At 43.3% G+C, this 22577-nt stretch overlaps 1 protein-coding gene across 1 annotated transcript in view; it reads left to right on the forward strand.

Annotated features, from left to right (window-relative positions):
• The window catches only part of LOC310860576 (receptor-type tyrosine-protein phosphatase F-like), a 224392-nt gene that overhangs the window by 91395 nt on the left and 110420 nt on the right, over positions 1-22577 (forward strand). The window contains exons 6-9 of the mRNA XM_083767568.1: positions 9241-9351; positions 19818-20090; positions 20651-20799; positions 22023-22346. Of these exons, the coding sequence (XP_083623694.1) occupies positions 9241-9351; positions 19818-20090; positions 20651-20799; positions 22023-22346 (857 nt within the window). The remainder of the gene's footprint in view (positions 1-9240; positions 9352-19817; positions 20091-20650; positions 20800-22022; positions 22347-22577) is intronic.

Consider the following 22577-nt stretch of genomic DNA (forward strand, 5'->3'; position numbering starts at 1 on the left):
CACTGTTGCACGCTCGCACGCACGCACGCACGCACGCAAGCATGCTTTTAAAAGCTCAAACATAGCTTTGCGTGCTTTATTTCTCCCGTAGCCTACGGCTCGACCTTGCAGCAAGCTGTATCCAGCTTTTATCTTTTAGTAGCTCCTTCTAGCCAATCAGAGCACATCGTGGGCAGCTCGGCCCGCTCGCAGCAAGGAGCAGGATCGAATTCAATATTTTTGTGTTTCTTTCTTTAAATAACGACTAATATTAATGATGATTTGGCAATAAAATAGCATATTTATGGACTGAAATAAAAAGTGAAGCTTTTGGTCACCCTTCACACACTGTTGCCACTGTCGCTGTGCTTCACATGACACCACACTATCACTATAGAATATAAATGGTAAGACGTGCAACCACACTTGCAATTTCCCAGTGTTGCACCAATTATGGTACAAATACAATAATAAATACCAAACATTTTTGTGTATATCGGCATTTATAAGTACAAGTATACTTCTGGGAGGTTTATTGTTGGTATCAGCCAGAGCAAGGGAGTCAATTGGCCCCATTTACACTGGCAGCCAAATCCAGCCTGAATCAGATCCGAGCCACATCCAGATTGGAATCTGATTAGTTTAAATGAGTCATGTGACATGTTGGACTCATTTAAACCAGTCGGATTTCGATCTCCATGTGGCACAGATCTGATTCAGGCTAGATCTGTCTGCCAGTGTAAATGGGGCCCAATAGTGTATCCCCGTTTCGCAATGCGCTAGACCACAGGTTCCCAGCCACCGGTGCGTGTACCTGTGCTGGTACGTCCACAGGACATGTCCCTCTGGTACTCGAGAAGGGAACCCCACGTTTTCCCGACAATTCATCTTTAACCGCGCTCCTCCTATTGGGACGTGCCTCGAGGACCTCCCTATAGGGATTTCTGTATCCACAGCAGTGGTGCTCAAACCTTTTGTGTCAAGGACCCCCCCCCCCCCCCCCCCACGTTGATATGTACAGTATGTGTCCATGGAATCCCATCTGAAATGATTTAGCATGATTTAGCAATCATCCAAATAAATGGATGAAGTGGTTAAAATGATTTTGATGCTGTATTAACTGCTTAATCCATGAGTTAAAAAAAACAAGCATAACAATTAAGTATAATTTGTTTTTTCCTGTCTTTGAAATGTGGTGGGGTGTGAAAGTCATCAGCTTCCAATAAAGCAAAGTATAGACACAAACAGTCCAGTAACTATTCAAGTGAACGTGGTCATTCATGTCCACTGCTGGTTAGCATAGCATCACTGTTGTACCCTCTCCTCTCCTCTCCTCTCCTCTCCTCTCCTCTCCTCTCCTCTCCTCTCCTCTCCTCTCCTCTCCTCTCCTCTCCTCTCCTCTCCTCTCCTCTCCTCTCCTCTCCTCTCCTCTCCTCTCCTCTCCTCTCCTCTCCTCTCCTCTCCTCTCCTCTCCTCTCCCTCTCTCTCTCCCCCCTCTCTCCCCCCCCCCCCTCTCTCTCTCTCTCTCTCTCTCTCTCTCTCTCTCTCTCTCTCTCTCTCTCTCTCTCTCTCTCTCTCGTCCATGGACTAATAATGCCCCTCTCTCTAATCTTATTTGCACTCTAATTACCAAACCAGGTGGTACGCCAATCCGAGGTAAGAATGCTATAGGCAAAATGTCCAAATCACGCCATTATTCCGCTTGATTACCTATACACTATATCACATCATCACATCTCCGCCATCACCTCACCTCACCCATCCTCCTCCTTGTCCTCCTCACACTGCTCCTCTTCTTCTCTCCTGATGCTGTGCTCGCACTAGCAGTGACACTGTTGGGGGCCATTTCCATACAAAGACTTTTTATTTTATTTAACTTTTTAGGTAGCTATAGGACCTGTCGTTTATTTCCATATACCAGACCGGCAAGTGCGTCCATTTTGGGGGCGGAAATCTCCCCATTGTAAAGAAGAACCTATATGGAAGTGTGACATTAATTTTATTAGATTATGTCATTTGATGTCTGTATCCAATAATATTTGTGTTGACTCTATTTCGAACTAGCTTGACATTTTTTGGATCATTTCCATATATTCTTTTCAATAGGTAGATTAGTAAATAAGAAGTGCAAGTTCTTTCTTTCTTTTTTGTTTTGTTTGGTATAGTATGGCATGGCTTTCTGAAATTATGTCAGCCAAGTCTATGGACTTTTTATTGTTCAATGTAAACCGTCATCTAGCTGATATAAAGCCCTCGCTCCGCGCCTCACTTCACACAAGTGTGATTTTTAGACTATACAGCAGTCTTCTCTGACCTGCTGACATCACGTCATGTCACTACTTTGGCATTCTTTCTGGGCAGGTCGAAGACGCTAAACTGCATAATGCAAACGCATATTAGATATAGTGATGTCAACTGGTGTAATGTAATTTTGGTAACATTCCATATAGGCTTAGCCTACGAATGCCAGTGGCGTGCACAGATAGACACTATAGGTGGTGCTATAGCACCTGCCCTTTGCCCTCTGGACAGAAATGTGCCCTTTTTTTGTTTGTACACTGTACACTGTACAGTACGTATGTGGACCATGTTGGCATTGATCAATTATTGATGAAAAGCTTCTAATATATGATTTATACCCCAAAATCTATGAATCTCACACTATTATAATTATAAGGCAACCGGCTGGTTCCACGCGCTGCACGAGGTGCCCCTTTTTTCACTTGAGCACCTGCCCCTCTAAATGTCTGTGCACACCACTGACGAATGGAGATGATTCTGCCAATAAGGGTCAGGGCTTTAGTAGTAAAAATGTTGTCAGACTGGTGTATTAGTTAGGTAAAGTTAGCTTAAGTTGTGGCAAATCTGCAAAAAAAAATGCTTACCACTAGCTTTCTTCACAGATGTGTTCATAAAGGTGTCTATATCACAGAAAAAGGTGTTCCAACTCCCTTGGGAAACTTTGTGACAGCTGCTGAAAGTTGGGGTACCATTATCAACCAATATAAGGCAAATAGTTCCAAATTTCATTATACTTTAAGTAGCATGTGACATGTCAAACTAGGGGATTTTCATGATGCTGAATCCATTACAAGCATGAGTTTTGCACGAAAATACTCCTTGGGCTAAATTCGGCCATAGCCACTTGCCCAAATGTGCCCAAATGTGCTGACCTCATCACATTTGTGACGACGGCTATGGGCATTTTTAGGCAAAGGAGTGTTTTTTGTTCAAAACAAATGCTTGCAATGGATTCAGAATCTTGAAAACCCCCTAGTTTGACATGTCACATGCTACTTAAAGTATAATGAAATTTGGAATGTCTTTTTGCCTTATACTGTATTGGTTGATAATGGTACCCCAACTTTCAGCAGCTGTCACAAAGTTTCTCAAGGGAGTTGGGTTGGAACACATTTTTCTGTGATAGTAGACACCTTTATGAACACATCTGAAAAGAAAGCTAGTGGTAGGCATTTATTTTGCAGATTTTCCACAACTTAAGCTAACTTTACCTAACTATGTTAAACAAACAACTCAAATGGTTTTCTTCTGTAAAAATATCAATACTGCAATATAATACTCTGTTACAAGTATAAGTCCTAGAGTTCAGTAATTGTAAAAAAACAAAACAATACTTGAGTAGTCTAAATGTACAAAATTATGGGCATCAAATGTACCTAAAGTACCAAAGTAATCATCTTGCTGAATGTCCCATTTCAAGTTTTCAAATGTATAAAAATAATTTTGAAAATAGCAGATCTACAAGCTCACAGTGTGTTGCATCGCGGCATATTGTGAGTTTGTAAGTTGTAGATTGGCTATTTTCAAATGGCCAAAATGTATAGAGTTGAAGTGGTTAATGTATGTTTTGTAATAATCAAAACGTATTGGAATTTGGGAATGCTCAAGTAAAGTAAAAAATTGCTCAAAAGGGGAAAAATATTGTTACTTAAGTTCCACCACTGAGTGCTGCTCATTTGACCTGAATGTGTCTGAAAACCCAACAATTTACGGCCCAACGTTCAACCATGAGAAGTCCATGTTTACATTGCTTTAGCTAAGCTATCTCTAATGACACAGATGACATACGGTTTGAACGTTGCCGGTATCAATAAGACACATGCTTATGAAAAGCTTTCTGTGGACATGGCCCTTTCAAAGTGTTGTGCAGCACGCTTGTTGGCGTGGTCAAGCGTGCGTCCGTGTGCGGGACTGATGAGCGAGGAAAATATAAAGGTTTGGGTGAAAGAAAAAACATCACAGGGAAGTGGCTGACAGCAGGAATTGGTTCCGCCTCCATTACAAGAAGGAAAAGCCTCTATGCAGAGCAGCCATAGTGGAAAGAAATTGGGCCTCTTCCTTATAAGGAAGTATACTTCCTTCACAGGTCGTATCGCTTATGCTAATAAAGGGTCTGTTCCGTTTAGTGCCAAAGTGGTTCTCAAACCTTTTAACTCATTTACAGCCAACAGCGCCATCTGGTGGTGGGCTCAGAGCGACATCCAGTCATTTAATAGGCAAAGCATTATTTTTCTGAAAGCAGTTTCACTCGAAAAACGAGAATCAGGAAGTAAAAATCATCTGTGCAACAGGTCCCGCGATTGTCACTTAATCCACCCAAAGCATACTTTTTGTAACCGTTTATAGAAATGAGCCGCAAATTAAGCTTATTTTGGCCCAAAAAGAAGAATCAAGATTCTAAAATCTGTGTCCCCATATAGACATAAGCCAGCGGAATTTTCATTTCCGTGTGCGTACATGACACAGTTGCGAACCGTAATATCCATATATCTGAGAGTGTACAAATGGAACCAACTGTTTGGTCCTAAGGCGCCATTTGGAACCATGAGGGTCCCTGGACCCACACTTTGAGACCCACTGGTGTAGCAGAGTGTTTCCTGCAGTGAGCCAACATGCACAATATCAGCACTCTGACTCTGTCTGACCGGAATGGAACAGAGCCTTAATTTGCACAGTTGGCAACACCTGTGAAGGAAGTAAGGATGACGTCCAATTTATATCCAATAAGGCTGCTGTGCATAGAGCCTATTGTGTGGCAGGAGGAGGGGAGTGGAAAAGGTGAAACAACATATGATTGGTTGATGCTTTACTAGCCTGGAATGCAGACTTATTAGCTTTGCTTATTATTATTATTATTTTCCATTCGAGCCTGAGTAAGAAGAGAAGTGATTGACATTTACATTGGAAAGTTTGGGTCCCGCCCCGCCCACAGACTAATCAGAACCCTCGGCTCCTCGGTGTCCGAAACCGCTCCTTTCACATAGGAATAAACATACAAACGAATGCTACATGTATACTACATGACCCAAGTCCTGAAGTAGTAGAAATGGAGACCACACAAGACAAGTTTACAATGGAGTAATGTTCACACATCTTTTTATATTTGATCAGTTTGCCCATGCAGTTGACTGTTTTCCTAAGGTAGGGACTCTTGGGTCAAATAAATAATACACTTTAGTTGTACAGAGCTTTTCTACACTGATTTACGTGCGTTACAAAGCAAAATATATAGCAATATTCTTAAAAAATCACTGTCATTTGGAAGTATAGCTTAAGGTATATTGGTGAACACCATGTTTGAATTAAGCTGCAATACTACAAAAATAAAGGAATAATTATAATAACAAGTCTGGATGACAAAATGTTGAAGCACCTCAACTTTTTTCTTTCATAGCTTTTGTAGCATTAGGTGACAGTAGCTTTCATGGGCTGGCTTCCGTTGAAAATGACATGCTACGTCAGGTGTTAACGCTGCGCTATAGGCTCTGACGCCTTCTTATTCAAGCATGGGCAGTCTTTCAAGCGTGTGCGGTTTTCGGGTCTGTCCCTCTCTGATCAACGTCGAGAGAAGCCAGGCGGCACTAAATTGTCCCCGAGACGAGTGACACGAGGAACACATCGGCTCCGCCACAGAGAGAAACGAGAGCGGCACATTACGTTTAGTTTGCTGTCGGGTTGAAACCCTGTATGTCCATATATTTTTGCTTCATTGTAGTATGACAAATAATTAGTATTAGTCGGAGAAAAAGTATTTACTTAATAGAAAAGGAAAAACAAGAAGTAAAACGTTGACATAATAGGTTTCTGCCGTCAGGTTTCCGCAGGTCATTTCTCAGCTAACATCTCTAGAGATTTATACTCGGTCGTCCCGGGCAACCAGGAATAATCATCATCAGGTTACGGTGACATCTTTTTTCTTTTTTTACCTCTGCAGATGGAATGTGCAGTGGTTGACAATGTATAGGCTACTCTTCTACACCAGTGGTTCTCAACTTTTCAGGCCGCGACCCACACACACACACACACACACACACACACACACAATAATAATCCTATTTGAACTGGGGACCTGCCAGCAGTAGGAGTTGGCATGTAGTTTGACTCGGTTCCACAGATGAGTATTGTGAAGATAAAAAATTGAAAAATTACTTTTAAGGCATTTTACGAAAGAAAGAAAGAAAGAAAGAAAGATAGAGAGAAAGAGAGAGAGAGAGAGAGAGAGAGAGAGAGAGAAAGGAAGAATTAAAAATAAATTAAAAATACCATGACTGCATAGTATGTAGGCTAATCAAGAAACTACAATAAAAATTGGTTTCTTTCTTTCTTTCTTTCTTTCTGTCTTTATTTCTTTCTTTGGTAATATTTTTTAATTTAAGTCCTTAAATGGTCACTTCACTGTCATCGGCCTTGATCTTCCCTATACTCGGTCTGTGTCTCAGAGGAAGGCTGTGGACACTTCAGTTAGGCAGTTTTATCTTTTACGCAGTGATGTGATATAAGGAGGAGCCATGCTTCACATAATGCTATACTGAACCCCACATGCGTGCGTGCGCGCGTGCGCACGTGCGCGTGCGCGCGCATGCACGCAAGCATGCATGTATAACTTCTGGAAGCACATCAGAGACGAAGTCCCTCGGATGGCTGGCATCCCACTGCGAGATGACCACGTGTACACCGTAACAGCCTGAGTGTAAATGTAACTCCATAGCCTATAGTGTGTACCAAATGGACCCGTATAGGGGTGCCCTCCATCTGTGGCAGTTTGCCTCCGGATGTGCCCCGGGCACTCTCACTCTCATAAATCGTATTTATTCATTTTTGTTACCAGCTCTTAACAATCCATTTCATGATGCATTTCAGGAGCACTCCTTGAAATATGTATGCATTTATTTGTTCTTTTGTTTATACCAGTCGTCTCAAAACTGCATTTTCACCATTTTCAGCTATAATTTGAATGACCTTGCATTGAGTTACAGTCACATCGTCCGTCTAAATAGAGTCTAGGTGGAGACCTATAACGACTGTACGAATGCTGTTGTTTTCTTTGACATGACTGGAGATAACTATGGTATACAGTGCTGCTGCCATGTGCTGGGGGGAAAAACAAAGTCCCATCATGTTAATGGCATGAAATGTCTCTCTTGTTATAACAAGCGTCACGTTTCAACGAGATATGATTTGGCTAAAATGTGTAACCTTTGATGCTATTTGGTTTTATCTTGTTATAACGTGAATACTTCACATCACATTATTGAAACAAACATCAAAGTGGCCGCACACACCGCAGCCCAATTGCCAAAGCTTCTGTTGAGGAGGTAGACAGAGCTTATTGAGTACCTGTTGTCAATATGCTTTTGGCTTATCAAGCCTGTTATCAAGCATATAGCGGCCCATGACATCATGTTTAAACAATCAAGATAAGATGCGATCAAGAAGAAAATCTAATCACCCATGATGGCACAAACATGTCGGTCTACATGTGTATTGATACCTGCAAACCAGCGCTGTCCGGGTAAACAAAATTACACTTTTAAAGTGGCGGTACACATATTAACCAGTAAACAGTTTCTTTAATATTATTTTATTGGTAAAAAGGGCAATTGCCTTCCGTTTGTTAGAAAAGTACTGTATTTGAAGGCCCTATAGTAAAAGATACTGGTTCTTTTAAGAATGTATTGTCTCCCGTCTTTCTTCATTCCACAAAATAATAGAAAATGCTTGATAGTGGGCTCGATAAGAACCCAGCTCGATAAACCTGATCGTGATAAACCGTGACATGTTTCACGTTGAGACACCATAAAGGCGTTTAGCGAGTTATACTGTGAATCGTTGAAGTTCTATAACGTGATAGGATTGTGATTTTGTTTTCCCTGTCATGGCAGCAATGCACGTCCGTCAATAAATGGTGCATTGAGGACAGGTAAGTTGCTCTGGGGCAGCTGCATGTACTGAATGGTTTTCCAGACCATTTGAAGAGCAACAGAACCCGGTCCACTTTGTTTGGTTCTCTGATATAATGTAACTTGTTCGGTTTTGTTTTGAAAATGCATGTCCTACTTCTCCATACTACAGTGTCGCACACAAGTAGAACAACATATAGCTGATCGACAAGCTCAACACGCATCTCATCAGAACCCATTTCGAGCTGTAGATCTGCTATTGTTTATTGTTTATTGTGTATTGTTATTGCTACTTTAATGAAATAAATTAAATTAAGTCACAGTTTTGGACATTTAAGGTTTCCAACTGCAGTATAATTTTTTTTTTTTAATATATTGTAAACGTCCGTGGCGGGGACAGACAATCAAAACGTTGTATTTAGGAGATGTCCAAAATGCACATTTCTGTGGAATGGCTATTGTTAAAAATATACCAGTGAAGGATTATATCAGACTTTTATGTTTAATTGAAAACATTGCACTGTATGACTTTATAGTGATTCCAATATTCCGATATTGTTCGCCTCTGTCGTCATTATAAGTTACGGCATGAATTTGCATAGAACAAAGAACAATACATGCATCATTACACGGTTATGTGGAACAAGATTATTATAGTTTAGTTTTTAATGTTATTTTAATTTTAAATATGGTCAGGGGTGAGATTTAACATGCTCCGAAAAATAGCAATAATAGCAGACCCACTAGCTCACAACTTGTATATTGTTTATGCTACTTTTGCTATTTTCAAGATTTTATTTTTATTTAACATTAAAGGGATATTTCACTTATTTCACATTCATTTTAGCTGCCCCGTCCCGAAAAAAATTGCGCCATTTTATCATGAGCTTTAGTGAGGATAAAATATGAAGATAGTGAGGATAAAAAAATACATAAAGTTAGGTTGAAAATGGTTAAAGTCCTTTAAATAAAATTCCCATTTTAATTATTTTGTTATTGTTAGTTCAGAGCGCTAAAATGGACAACCACTAACTTTCATCTTTGGCCTCCTCTCCACTAGGGGCGCTGCAGATCGAGAACAGCGAGGAGTCGGACCAGGGCAAGTACGAGTGTGTGGCCGCCAATCACGCCGGGACGCGCTACTCGGCCCCGGCCAACCTCTACGTGAGAGGTAAGAAGCCCCGCCCACCCAGGCTACAGCGTCAATACTGTCTGCTGGGTGGGCTTGTTGTAACCACGGCCTGATTTAGACCTGCGTCTAATCTTTAAACTGGAATTATGCTGCTTATCATAAAGCAAACACTCAAGATGGCCCTCATTTTTCAGCGGTTTGATCACTTCATCAATAATTGCATTTAATTCTGTCCATTTTGAGGACATTCTGTCCTGTGAGAATGTGTGCATGCAGGACAGGTGTGTGAAACTCGCAGAGTAGGCGTACAGCGACGCCGCAGAGTGTATTCAATTGAGTGTTGATCCGAGAGAATGAATGCAGAATCAAATGATGGCCATCTTGGAAAACACCCACTGTCTGCTTTGAGTGTTCAGCTAGGCTAAGCCAGATATTTCAGTTTACTATAGGATTGGAATAAGCATCCGCGTTCCAAAGGCTTTTCCTTATTTTTTTCTTTTACTTGTTTTCAACGGGAAACTATGCTGAGAGCATCTATTCTGCTCTGCCTTGTCAAGTCTGATGTTTATGTCTGGATGTCGGATAAGCGGATATATTTGCCTGTTTTACTCTCTCGTTTCTCCCTGTCTTCTCCCTCTCGTTTTGTCGTTGCTGTTGTTATCGTTTGTTTTTCACTTCACCTGCACCTTTATTTATTTATTGTTTTTGCCATCAACATCCCCCCCCCCCCTCCAATAAAATACCAAATCCCCCAAAAACCTGTCGCCGTCATTCAGATCAGCGGGAAGGTTGGTTTTGCTTTTGCACTTCTTTTACACAATGCCACTTATATGTTGCCAAGGCCTGGCAGACTTGAGCCATGTGGCGCCGGCGCTGCCTCGCTGTGCGCCTTAGGCTCGTCCCGGCCTGGCCATTTCTTTCTCAGAAACCCCCCCCCCATTCCCTAACTTACTACCACTCCAGCCCCACCACCCTATGCTACTATACCGCTTGTTGTTGCTACTGTATCACGTTTGTGATGATGCTCTTCAGAATGCCTTGGTTTTCCACAGTTTTCTTTTTACTACATAGACCAAATGCCTTGCAGCTGAGGTCTCCGAAATGTTTTCCGGTTTAACGTAATAAACCCCCCTCATCTCATTATGTTTGTCAAATTGTGACTTGGAAGTTTTCATATAGTCCCAACAATATAGTATGATAGTGCTCACAATGATTGCAACATGTGGTGAACTTATATATCAGCTAATTTCAGATGACATTACTGTAGGCTACTCTCTACTGTGTAGAATATGGTCCATATAGCCTCTCGACTCGATATAGCCTCTCGACTTCCTGCACTCATCATGAAATGCAGCACAGCCTGTCGACATTCGCAAAAATAAAAAGAACGATTTCGCTACTCACCAATACAAAGACGGTTTTGTGTTGAAGGAAAAATCACGGGAAGAAACAATACAGTACATTTTAGTTACTCCACTCTACAGATCTTGTCAATAGATCCCATTGACCAGATTTTTCCTTCCGGTGAAATATTTTATTTTCTGGCCAAAAGGTGTCATTTTAGATGTGTGTGGGGGGCTCAGAGTGCATCGACTATGAAAAGTAGGCTTTCCACTCTGCAAAACCATCTTTGTATTGGTGAGTAGCGAATTTTTGCAGCAGTCAACAGGCTTTCATGCAGTCTTTCATGTGAGTGCAGGAAGTTGAGTAGCATAGAAAGTATAGTTAAGTATGTATAATTGAAATAGGGTGTGGGAGCACTTTTTATATCACAAAAAGGAAACGTTACTATTAAGGAGAGCTGCCAGGCATTATGGGAAAACCAGCTCATACGGCTCAGCATGTGTGCCGTTCAGAGTGTTCAGCATGTGGAGATGTCTGTGACATCTCCAAATAAATGTCCCCCCCCCCCCAGGCATGACGCTTTAGTCCTGGCATATATGGTCCCTGTTGCCCCCCCAGGCATGACGCTTTGTCCTGACATATATGGTCCCTGTTGTCCCCCCCAGGCATGACGCTTTGCCCTGACATGGTCCCTGTTGTCCCCCCCCCCAGGCATGACGCTTTAGTCCTGACATATATGGTTCCTGTTGTCCCTACAAGGCATGACATTTGTCCTGAAATATATGGTCCCTGTTGTTGTCCCCCCAAGGCATGACATTTATCCTGACATATATGGTCCCTGTTGTCCCCCCCAGGCATGACGCTTTGTCCTGACATATATGGTCCCTGTTGTCCCTACAAGGCATGACATTTGTCCTGAAATATATGGTCCCTGTTGTCCCTACAAGGCATGACATTTGTCCTGAAATATATGGTCCCTGTTGTTGTCCCCCCAAGGCATGACATTTATCCTGACATATATGGTCCCTGTTGTCCCCCCCAGGCATGACGCTTTGTTCAACCATGGTCACTGTGGGCTGCACGCCTCACTGCTTTCGCCGCATCCACACACACATGTAAACTAGTTTATTTATCAGGATGACACCCCCCCCCCCCCCCGCCCTCTCAGCTCTCTCAGCTCTCTCTCTCTCTCTCTCTCTCTCTCTCTCTCTCTCTCTCTCTGGCATGCTAATGACCTACTCACAGTCTTTGAGTTTGTGTTGTCTGCATTACAACTGTCTAAGAAACTGCTACTAACAGAATGATTCTGTTACTGATTAATGGTTCATTGTTCATTGTTGTGTAGGCTGATAATAAGAGCACAAAATGAGCAGCATAATTATCTACACCAACATACAACCGCATCTTTACGCAGCAGCCACAGTGCTGTATATGCAACAGTTAGGCAGACAAACAGACAGACAGGAAGACAAAAAAAACGAATTCACACACACACACACACACACACACACACACACACACACACACACACACACACACACACACACACACACACGCACACGCACACGCACACGCACACGCACATTAATGGCAGAGAATGGCGGAGGAATCTAAACACATGCATTGATACATGTTTAAGATATTTCCTTTAAACCACAAAAAGTGGTACACACCGATTTGAAAACAATTCTTCACAAATGATTTCCTACACAATATGTAACACGAATAATGTCAACAATGTTATACATTATTTAATAATCATTCACCAATGTATATAAATAATAATAATAATAATAATAATAATAATAATAATAATAATATACATAATAATATTTCATATTTCATATTTCTAAATAACTTATATATAACTTTAGTTATAATTTCATATCATAATTTACAAATGTATACAAATGGCTTATCCATGAATAGTTGCCCATACTTTAGTTATAAATGTCTTAGCAATCATTTACAAATGTGAACAAACAGTTGGTTTTAGATACGAATGATTTAGTAATAATTTACAAATTATACAAATTATTATTCAAGAATTGTTTACAACTTACTAAAACATTATAAAATATGTTTAACCATAGCTACAAATGTTCTAGTAATCGTTTATGAATGTGAACACACGGTGTGTTTGTGATGAGTTACTGCTTAGAAACTTGTTTTTTAATGGGTCATTATTATGAAGTGTTACCCAATATGATATACCGTACCCAATTTGTTCAGCACAGCTGTGTGGCCATAATGAATTGCATTTTTATAGCGCTTTTCCAAGTGCTAAAAGCGCTTTACAATGGTTCATCATTCATACATTGGGAGGTGAAGCGGCAAACAGTCGACGCCAGCGTCCTCACTTCCCACCTTCACACACCAGTGGTGGCGAGCTCACACCGACCGACTCATTGGAGGCAATGTGGGGTTCAGTGTCTTGCCCACGGACACTTTGACATGTGGACAGGAAGAGCCAGGATTCGAACCGCCGACCCATGGAACATTGGATGGCCATGCTCTACCTCCTGAGCCACAGCCGCCCATAGCGCCCTGAGCCACAGCTGCCCATAGCGCCCTGAGCCACAGCCGCCCATAGCGCCCTGAGCCACAGCCGCCCATAGCGCCCTGAGCCACAGCTGCCCATAGCGCCCTGAGCCACAGCCGCCCATAGCGCCCTGAGCCACAGCCGCCCATAGCGCCCTGAGCCACAGCCGCCCATAGCGCCCTGAGCCACAGCTGCCCATAGCGCCCTGAGCCACAGCTGCCCATAGCGCCCTGAGCCACAGCCGCCCATAGCGCCCTGAGCCACAGCCGCCCATAGCGCCCTGAGCCACAGCCGCCCATAGCGCCCTGAGCCACAGCCGCCCATAGCGCCCTGAGCCACAGCTGCCCATAGCGCCCTGAGCCACAGCCGCCCATAGCGCCCTGAGCCACAGCCGCCCATAGCGCCCTGAGCCACAGCCGCCCATAGCGCCCTGAGCCACAGCTGCCCATAGCGCCCTGAGCCACAGCTGCCCATAGCGCCCTGAGCCACAGCCGCCCATAGCGCCCTGAGCCACAGCCGCCCATAGCGCCCTGAGCCACAGCCGCCCATAGCGCCCTGAGCCACAGCTGCCCATAGCGCCCTGAGCCACTGTCGCCCAAGCGCTTGGAAAGAGCCTCAGGTGACATTATCTTGTCACTGGCAGTAACTTAATTATTGTATAGTCTGCAAACAGAGATTTTTTTTAATTATTATTCATATATATATATATATATATATATTAATATATATTTTTTAATCTCAGCCAGGCCGGAAGGAGTCTGCAAAGTCTGTGTGTCTGCAAAATTGTAGATTTGCGATCTGCTATTTTTTACTATTTCTTATATATTTATATATATATATATATATATATATTTTTTTTAATTATTTTGATTTAAAACAAATTTTAAGATTTTTTTGTAATCCTTAAAAATGTAGGAAATGTGGCTCAGCGGGCATTCCAATGACTCGACGATGGAGATCTCTGCATACCTGTCTGTCTGCCTGTGTCCCTTTTATGCCCATATACAGAGATCTCTGTGTCCGTCTGTCTGCCTGTGTCCCTTTTATGCCCATATATAGAGATCTCTGTTATGGCTAACAGGGACATTAAGATACCTGATGTCATCAATATACCTTTATATGGGCACATCGGTTGGAGCAAAGATACATAATATCTTTGCTAAAGCATAAACAAAGATCGGCAAGAACGGGGTGTCATCCGGGGACCCGGTGTCATCCGGGGACCCGGTGTCATCCGGGGACACAGTGACATTCTTGGCATCCTCTCCCAACCTGTTGCTCACACTGCAAGTGACAGACGTCAGGTTCACTGCGGACGCCTGTAGCACGGTGATCGTGTTGGTGGCCTTGCCCGTCTTCGTGTCGTAGGAGATCTCCTCGTCCGTGTCGTCGAGGCTCCAGGCGAACCGGGGTTCTGGCACCGCCTCGCAGGTCAGCCGCCCGCCGTCTTGGGTCAGACTGGCGATGACCGGTGCGCCTTCCACGACCAGTTCAAAGGACCGGCGAGCGCGCCACGGAGCCACCCAGGCCACGCACTCGTACACACCCGCGTGTGCACGTAGGTCAGCGCTCTGAACCGGGGCTCCTCCGTCTTCTCGCCGTCCTTGGTCCAGGACGGTGATGTCACTCTGAGTCTATATGGCAGAGTCAGATGTGACAGTTAGCTCCATATATGGAGTTCCCGGTTGTTCGAGACTTGTTGTGGACTTCAATGATGTCAGACTGGCTTATATAGTTACTCTGACGGCAGTCAGGTTGCTATCGTAACCCTGCCTGTCCCGTTTGTGCCCATATATGGAGATCCCTGTATCTGTCAGTCCTTGAGATTTAAATACTACTACTACTAATAATAATGATTCAGTTCAGGTGCCCAAGTCATTAAACTCCTTCCATGCCGCCATCTAGTGGTGGCTATTGGCTATTACAGGTGTTTTCGCAATTGCACACACACGGAAGCATTTCAGGGGTGCACCCTAGATCTGTGCACAGCTGAAACGGACCAGCGCTGTAGCCAATTATTTTTTATTCACCTCCCAAAACATGGATGTTTTGAATGATCATCTCAATCTGAGCCCAATTACAATGCAAAGAGTTGTTTGGATCGTGTCCAGCGTGGGACCCGTATTTGGAGAATGGAAAGTTACAAACTTAAGGGGTCGCCCGATGTTGCCCTAGACGTGGAAACAGTTAAGATAAGAACCGATCTCCAAGTTCTAAACGTGTCCGATTCCGATGCCTTATATACTTCAGTGGGCTTGTAGATTGAATGGCTATTTGGTGCGCAAACCCAGCCTGTAATTAAGCATTGCCAGAGGCCAGCCAGCGGTAGCCAACAACAACCCAACCTTCAACTAAACCTTTCTATTCTCTCACTTCTCTGCTGCGTGTGCGCGCTGCCTGTGTCTGTCACTCCAGTCATATATATATATATATATATATACATAATATATATGTATATATATATATAGGCTTGGCTCGGACTAATTAGCATACATTTTCACAATTTACAATTTAGGCATTTAGCAGACGCTCTTAATCCAGAGCGACTAACATTAAGCAAGTACAAAAAGCATTAGAATACATCACATAAAAAGCATTTATCATGAAACATGTGTAAGCTAAGAACCTAACAGTGGAATTTCTATATAATGAAACTACAGTGGAATATCCATATAATGAAACTATAAATATAAACTATACATATACAGTATACTATGCTATACTATGCTATACTATGCTATACATATGTACTATGACGTGCTATGACTACATATAATGCAATTATAGTGCTGTCTACATATAGCATGCTATACTGTAAGTCTGTATCAAATGCTATCTAAGTCTAGAGAAATGCTATCTAAGGGGGTAGGGTAAGTGTGTGTAGTGATATGGGCCATGATGGAGTCTGAACAGGTGGGTTTTCAGACTACGGCGGAAGATTGGGAGTGAAGCTGCAGTTCTGACTGCAATGGGAAGTGCATTCCAGTTTTGGAGCCAGAAGGGAGAAGAGTTTGGGACGTGAGGGTACTTCCAGCTTCCCTGCGTTGGCTGGTCTGAGTGCGCGGGAGGGTTTGTAGGGTTCAATCATACTTGCAAGATATGGGGGAGCCATACAATTTACAATTTACAATTTAGGCATTTAGCAGACGCTCTTAATCCAGAGCGACTTACATTTAAGCAAGAACAAAAGCATGGGAATACATCACATAAAAGCATTTATCAATATCATGAAACATGCGTAAGCTAAGAAAGTAACAGTGGAATATCTATATAATGAAACTATACATACACTATACATATAAACTATACATATTTACTACTATGCTATACATATGTACTATGGCGTGCTATGACTATATACAATGCAATTATAGTGCTGTCTACATAACATGCTATAAGTCTGTGTCAAATGCTATCTAAGCCAACAGAAATGCTAAGGGGTTAGGGTAAGTGCTATGGGCCATGATGGAGTCTGAAAAGGTGGGTTTTCAGGCTACGGCGGAAGATTGGGAGTGATGCTGCAGTTCTGACTGCAATGGGAAGTGCATTCCACAGTTTTGGAGCCAGAAGGGAGAAGAGTTTGGGACGTGTGGAGCGTTGTCCCGGCGTTTTTAGTGAGGATACTTCCAGTTTCCCTGCGTTGGCTGATCTGAGTGCGCGGGAGGGTTTGTAGGGTTCAATCATACTTGTAAGATATGGGGGAGCCATACCGTTGGTTGCTTTGCATGCCAGCATCAGAGTTTTGTATTCTGTGCGGGCAGCGACCAGGAGCCAGTGGAGGGAGCAGAGCAGAGGGGAGACATGTGAAAACTTTGGCTGGTTGAAGACCAAGCGAGCTGCGGCATTTTGGATCAGTTGGAGAGGCTTAAGTGCACATGCTGGAAGGCCATTAAGGAGGTAGTTACAATAGTCGAGTTTTGACCAGACTGTTGTCTGTTGTCACATATCGAGAACTCTAACAGATATCTCCATACATGGACAAAAAGGGACAATGACTGACATAGAGATCTCCATGGATCAGTCAGGTGTGCCCGAACTCTAGATGTGAGGGAACCCGAACCTCAAGTTTATAAAGGGGCGGCGGTGGCTCAGGGGTAGAGTGCCTGGATGGTAACCGTAAGGTTGCCAGTTCGAACCCGGGCTCCCCCAGAGTTACTGTCGAAGTGTCCTTGAGCAAGACACTGAACCCCTAATTGCTCCCGATGTGCTAGTTGGTGCCTTGCATGGTTTCCGCTGCCATGTGTGTGTGAATGGGTGAATGTAATGCACAATCTCTGTAAAGCGCCTTGGATAAAGGCGCTATATAAATGCACCATTTACCATTTACCATAAAACTGGCAGACACATGCATAACCGCTTCTGCTTTCCAATCTTTTTTTTTAATTTTTTTTACCAAACACAGTGAAAATTGCTCATCCACCATCTCACAACACAATTTGTATAGATTTTCCACTATACACTCATGTAAGATGAAGATGAAGAGGAAAAAATAAATAAATCTCCACGGGCGCGAGACATTAACGGTACACAATAACCGAGAAGATCAATCGCCAAATCAAACGTCAAGACCGTAAGAAGCAGAAAGATTAAAGCCTCCAGCCTCATAAAACAGGAGGCTGTGGTACGAGCTCATTCCTGGATGCCCCCACAGCTCAAATATCTAAAAGTCCACCTCATTTGATTAATTTTCTTCTGAAGCCAAGATGACCCCGTATAGTCCAGTATCTTAAATAATGTAGTTTACCTGTTAGGGGTAAATTGGGTGAAATGATCATTTCTCAAGGAGTTATTGTGTCTTTCGGCGATAGGGACTTATAGTCACTAGATCCACGCAAGCACGCACGCACACGCACACACACACACACACACACACACACACACACACACACACACACACACACACACACACACACACACACACACACACACAGGCAGATACTTTTAAATGCTGATTATTCAGATAATGTGGAAAAAACTAAACTAAAAACTGTACTTACAGACAGTATGTTATAATTTGGCATTCCCATAAACCATAAATATATTTGATAAATGTTGGAAAAAAGCATTTGAACAGCTAAACCTGCTCAAACAGCTAAACCTCGCCAACACGATTCACACATACACACACACAAGCACACACACACACACACACACACACACACACACACACACACACACACACACACACATGCATGCACGCATGCTATAGCATATTGTGCATGCATCCGACGTGGTACTTATGCAAGCATGCGGGTTAATAGTGTAACCATCGTTATCCAAGTACTGCATGAAAAACATTTGGATTATAGTTCTCTGAATTCTTTATTCATAAAGAAAGAAATAAAAAGGTTACTATAGCGTAGTTCTGAGATTACTCACGAACATTTGGGACACTATAGTGTAACCATACTCATGAACCAGTGGCTTGCACAGATAGACACTAGGGGGTGCTAGAGCACCACCTGCCCTTGCCCTCTGGACAGTGTATAGTATGTGGACCATGGTGACATTGATCAATGAAAACATTTGGGTTACTATAGTGTAACCATACTAATGAAAACATTTGGGATACTATAGTGTAACCGTACTGATGAAAACATTTGGGATACCAGCTGGTACTTTGTTCTCGAGCAGTGTTGGCCGGGACTGTATTAGAGATATTATTTACTGTATACTCCATAGTAGGAGGTTATGAATTTTATGAGTTTCCCTGTACGGCGATGGCCGTTTTTAGCCCAAGCCCAAGGTGTTGTTTTGCAAAAATAATGCTGGGAATGGATTCAGCATGATGAAAACCCCCTAGTTTGACATGTCACATGATGACATTTTGATGTTTTAGCCTGATACAGGATGTTAATAGTATTATATGCTATGCTAATAACTAAAATTGCTCAACGTGCAACTTTTACCAACTAAGCTTAATCTCATCGTCTAAGCCTATAGATGACATTTGAATCATAAAAGATTATACTAACCAACATTTCTGGGTCTAACATGGGACTTATGGCCCGGGAAAGGGAAGTTTGAAGCTCTGTTGCCCTTGTGAACGCCTCCAGTTTAGCAGTTGAATAATGTTTAACACTTCTGATGCCTATAGGACATACCACACACGTCTTTATCAAACAAACAAACGAAAACAAACAAACTAAAGAAAAGAGGAAAAAATAAAGACACGACAGAAGAAAAGGATAAATAAGACACATTTGATCAATCAGAATTCAGAATTGCACGGGGGGATGCTATTTTACAGTCATAGCATTGTTTTACACCAATAGGGCATTCACTTCTAGTCATTTTTACGAGTTGACTAGTCGACTAGACTAGTCGACTAGTTGTTTAACTACCTGGTCATGTAAAAAGAATATTTTTGGAAATAAATATTTGTACATTTAAAAACTCTAAATCTAGTATCTATACCAACAACGTCGACTAGTGGATTTACTTGTCGACTAGTTGCTTAATACCCTACCTCCCAACATTATTAGTAACTAGTTACAGCCCAGCTGTTACTCCTCTCAATATGAGAACGTTCTGGCGCGGCGCGTGTTCCCTCTCACCCTCGCCTTATTCTCTCTGTCCACCCCCCCCCCCCCCCCCCTCCGTATAACCCTCCTCTCAGTCCGCCGCGTGCCCCCCCGCTTCTCCATCCCGCCCACCGACCACGAGGTGATGCCGGGCGGCGCCGTCAACCTCACGTGCGTGGCGGTGGGCGCGCCCATGCCGTACGTGAAGTGGGTGAGCGGCGCGGGGGCCGAGCTCACCCGGGAGGAGGAGATGCCGGTGGGGCGCAACGTACTGGAGCTGACCGACGTGCGCCAGTCGGGGAACTACACGTGCGTGGCCATCTCCTCGCTGGGCGTCATCGACACCACCGCCCAGGTCACCGTCAAAGGTGGGTGGAGGAGGGAGGCTGTGTTTGTATTAGCCCATTTAAAGGAGTTTTCTGAAAAACCTATGTTTCTATATGTCAGTGCTGCTCCACCTTTTCATGTCAAGGAACCCCAGATTATCTGTATTTGGCCGAGGACCCCCATCTGAAAATATGTTTTTTTCCAGGGACCCCCCAGATTCCAGAAGCAAATATTTGACGTTCGCTCTGGAAGAATATATATTCAAAGATTTGCGCCACATTTTTACATTTTTACTGATGAAACTAATGAAGGCTCTGTACCATTCTGGTCGAAACAGATTCAGGGTGCTGCACTATTGTGCATGCTCACTGGAAACACTTTGCTTCACCAGTTGGTCCTAAAGTGTCCTTGAGTGGGTTCCAAATGGTCCCGTATGAGTGTACAAAATCCATTTTGTACACTCTCAGAGTTATGGAGGGTCCTTGAAAGTTTGAGAACCACTGTTCCGTTCTACTAAATAGAACGGCATTTTGACAAAAATGTCCGCCACGAAGCCAGCATGGCGTTGATGACCCCCTAGTCCTGTGTTTTCATTCCTCAGCCTTACCCAAACCCCCCACCTCACTGACGGTGACCGAGACCACGGCCACCAGTGTCACGCTGACCTGGGACTCCGGGAACACGGAACCCGTGTCCTACTACGTCATCCAGTACCACGCCAGCGCGCCCCCCGTCCTCAATGGCTTCCAGGTATATACCACTGTCGTCACCAGGTCACATTGTCACGTCATTCACTGTCATATTGTTCATCACTAGTTCCCAATCACTGGGGCGAGACCCGTTTGTGGGTCGCCGCGGCGGACACATTTTCATGGGTCCCTCTACGTTTTTCAAGAATGAAAAATAAATGATTATAATGCTTTTCCCCATTATTGTATGAATACATTTAGGAAAAATCTAAGAAATTACATGAATTAGAGAACAAATGTTTAGCGACAATAGCCGATCTACAAGCTCACAACACGGCACGAAGTGACACGTTGTGAGCTTGTAGATCTGCTATTGGTCCTGGGCAAACATCTAATTTCTTTTTTGGGTCTTGAGCTAAACATTTTGGGAACCACTGAATTATAAACCATTGCAACACAAAGGTGGAGTTACGCGGTATTTGCTCTATATTGTAAGTGTTCGTTCAGTGACATTTTCATTTGCATTGTGATCACCATAGGGGGATTTTAGATCGCCTCATATAAGAACTGTGATTGAAAAATAAACAAATCATCCCGGCCGTTTCACTCGTATAGATATGAAGAATCAACTGACTGTGAGAAACCGCTAATGTTACTGCTGCTGAATTAGATTACATTTTCGCTAGAAACAGACTGTATCAAATATGAGGGGCTGACGGTCATAAATGATACAGAGGCACCTCCCCGACAATATCGCCGGGGCAGTTTGGCATACTATACAGCATTGTGGTCCAAAAATAAACAATCTACAAGCTTACAATGCGTCGCATCGTGACGCATTGTAAGCTTGTCGATCTGCTATTTTCAAAGGATTTGTGTACATTTGAAAACTTGAAATGGGACATTCTGCACAATGAGCATTTTAATGCCAATACTTTTGTACTTTTACTCAAGTAGGCCTACATTTTGAATTCTGGACTATTTACTTAACGGAGTAGTTCTACATTGCAGTAATTGATACTTTTACCTAAATTTACAATTTAGGCAAGTGGCAGACACTCTAGTTACTCTAGTCACTCCGGTTACAGTAAGCAAGAACAAAAAACATGGTGATACATCAAATACATAAAAATAGTCATCATGCGTATAAACTTAAGAACCTAACAGTGGATATATATATATATATAATGAAACTATACATGTATACCCTATAGAGTGCTATGTCTACATAAAGTGCTATTTAAGTTACATAAGTGCATTTTACATCCTGAGCTTGCCTTCCAGGAAGTGGACGGCGTGGCCACGACCCGCTACAGCATCGGAGGCCTCAGTCCCTTCTCGCGCTACGAGTTCCGCGTCATGGCGGTCAACAACATCGGCCGCGGCCCGCCCGGCGCTCCGGTGGACACCCGCACGGGCGAGCAGGCGCCCTCCTCCCCTCCCCTGCACGTCCAGGCGCGCATGCTCAGCTCCAGTACCGTGCTGGTCCAGTGGGAGGCGCCGGAGGAGCCCAACGGAGAGATCCGCGGCTACCGCGTCTACTACAGTACCGAGCACGGCTCAGCGCCGCTCAGCGCCTGGCGCGCGCACGACACGGACAGCAGTCAGGTGACCAATGCAGTGGCGGACATTAACTAGGCGTATTATTTGCCTGAATACTGTACATTTTGTGCGGGAACCCCTTTTGGTGTTTTAAGCATTACGTTATGCTTTAGGTATCTACAAGGTATCCACAAGCTCATAGCGTGGCACCGAGTGCCACTCGGTGAAAATGTGGCGCAAATCTTTGAATATATATTCTTTCAGAACGAACGTTTTTTGTTGTTCCAGGGCGGTCCC

The sequence above is a fragment of the Protomyctophum parallelum genome, assembly GCF_964188405.1.
Source record: "Protomyctophum parallelum genome assembly, chromosome: 6".
NCBI lineage: Eukaryota > Metazoa > Chordata > Actinopteri > Myctophiformes > Myctophidae > Protomyctophum > Protomyctophum parallelum.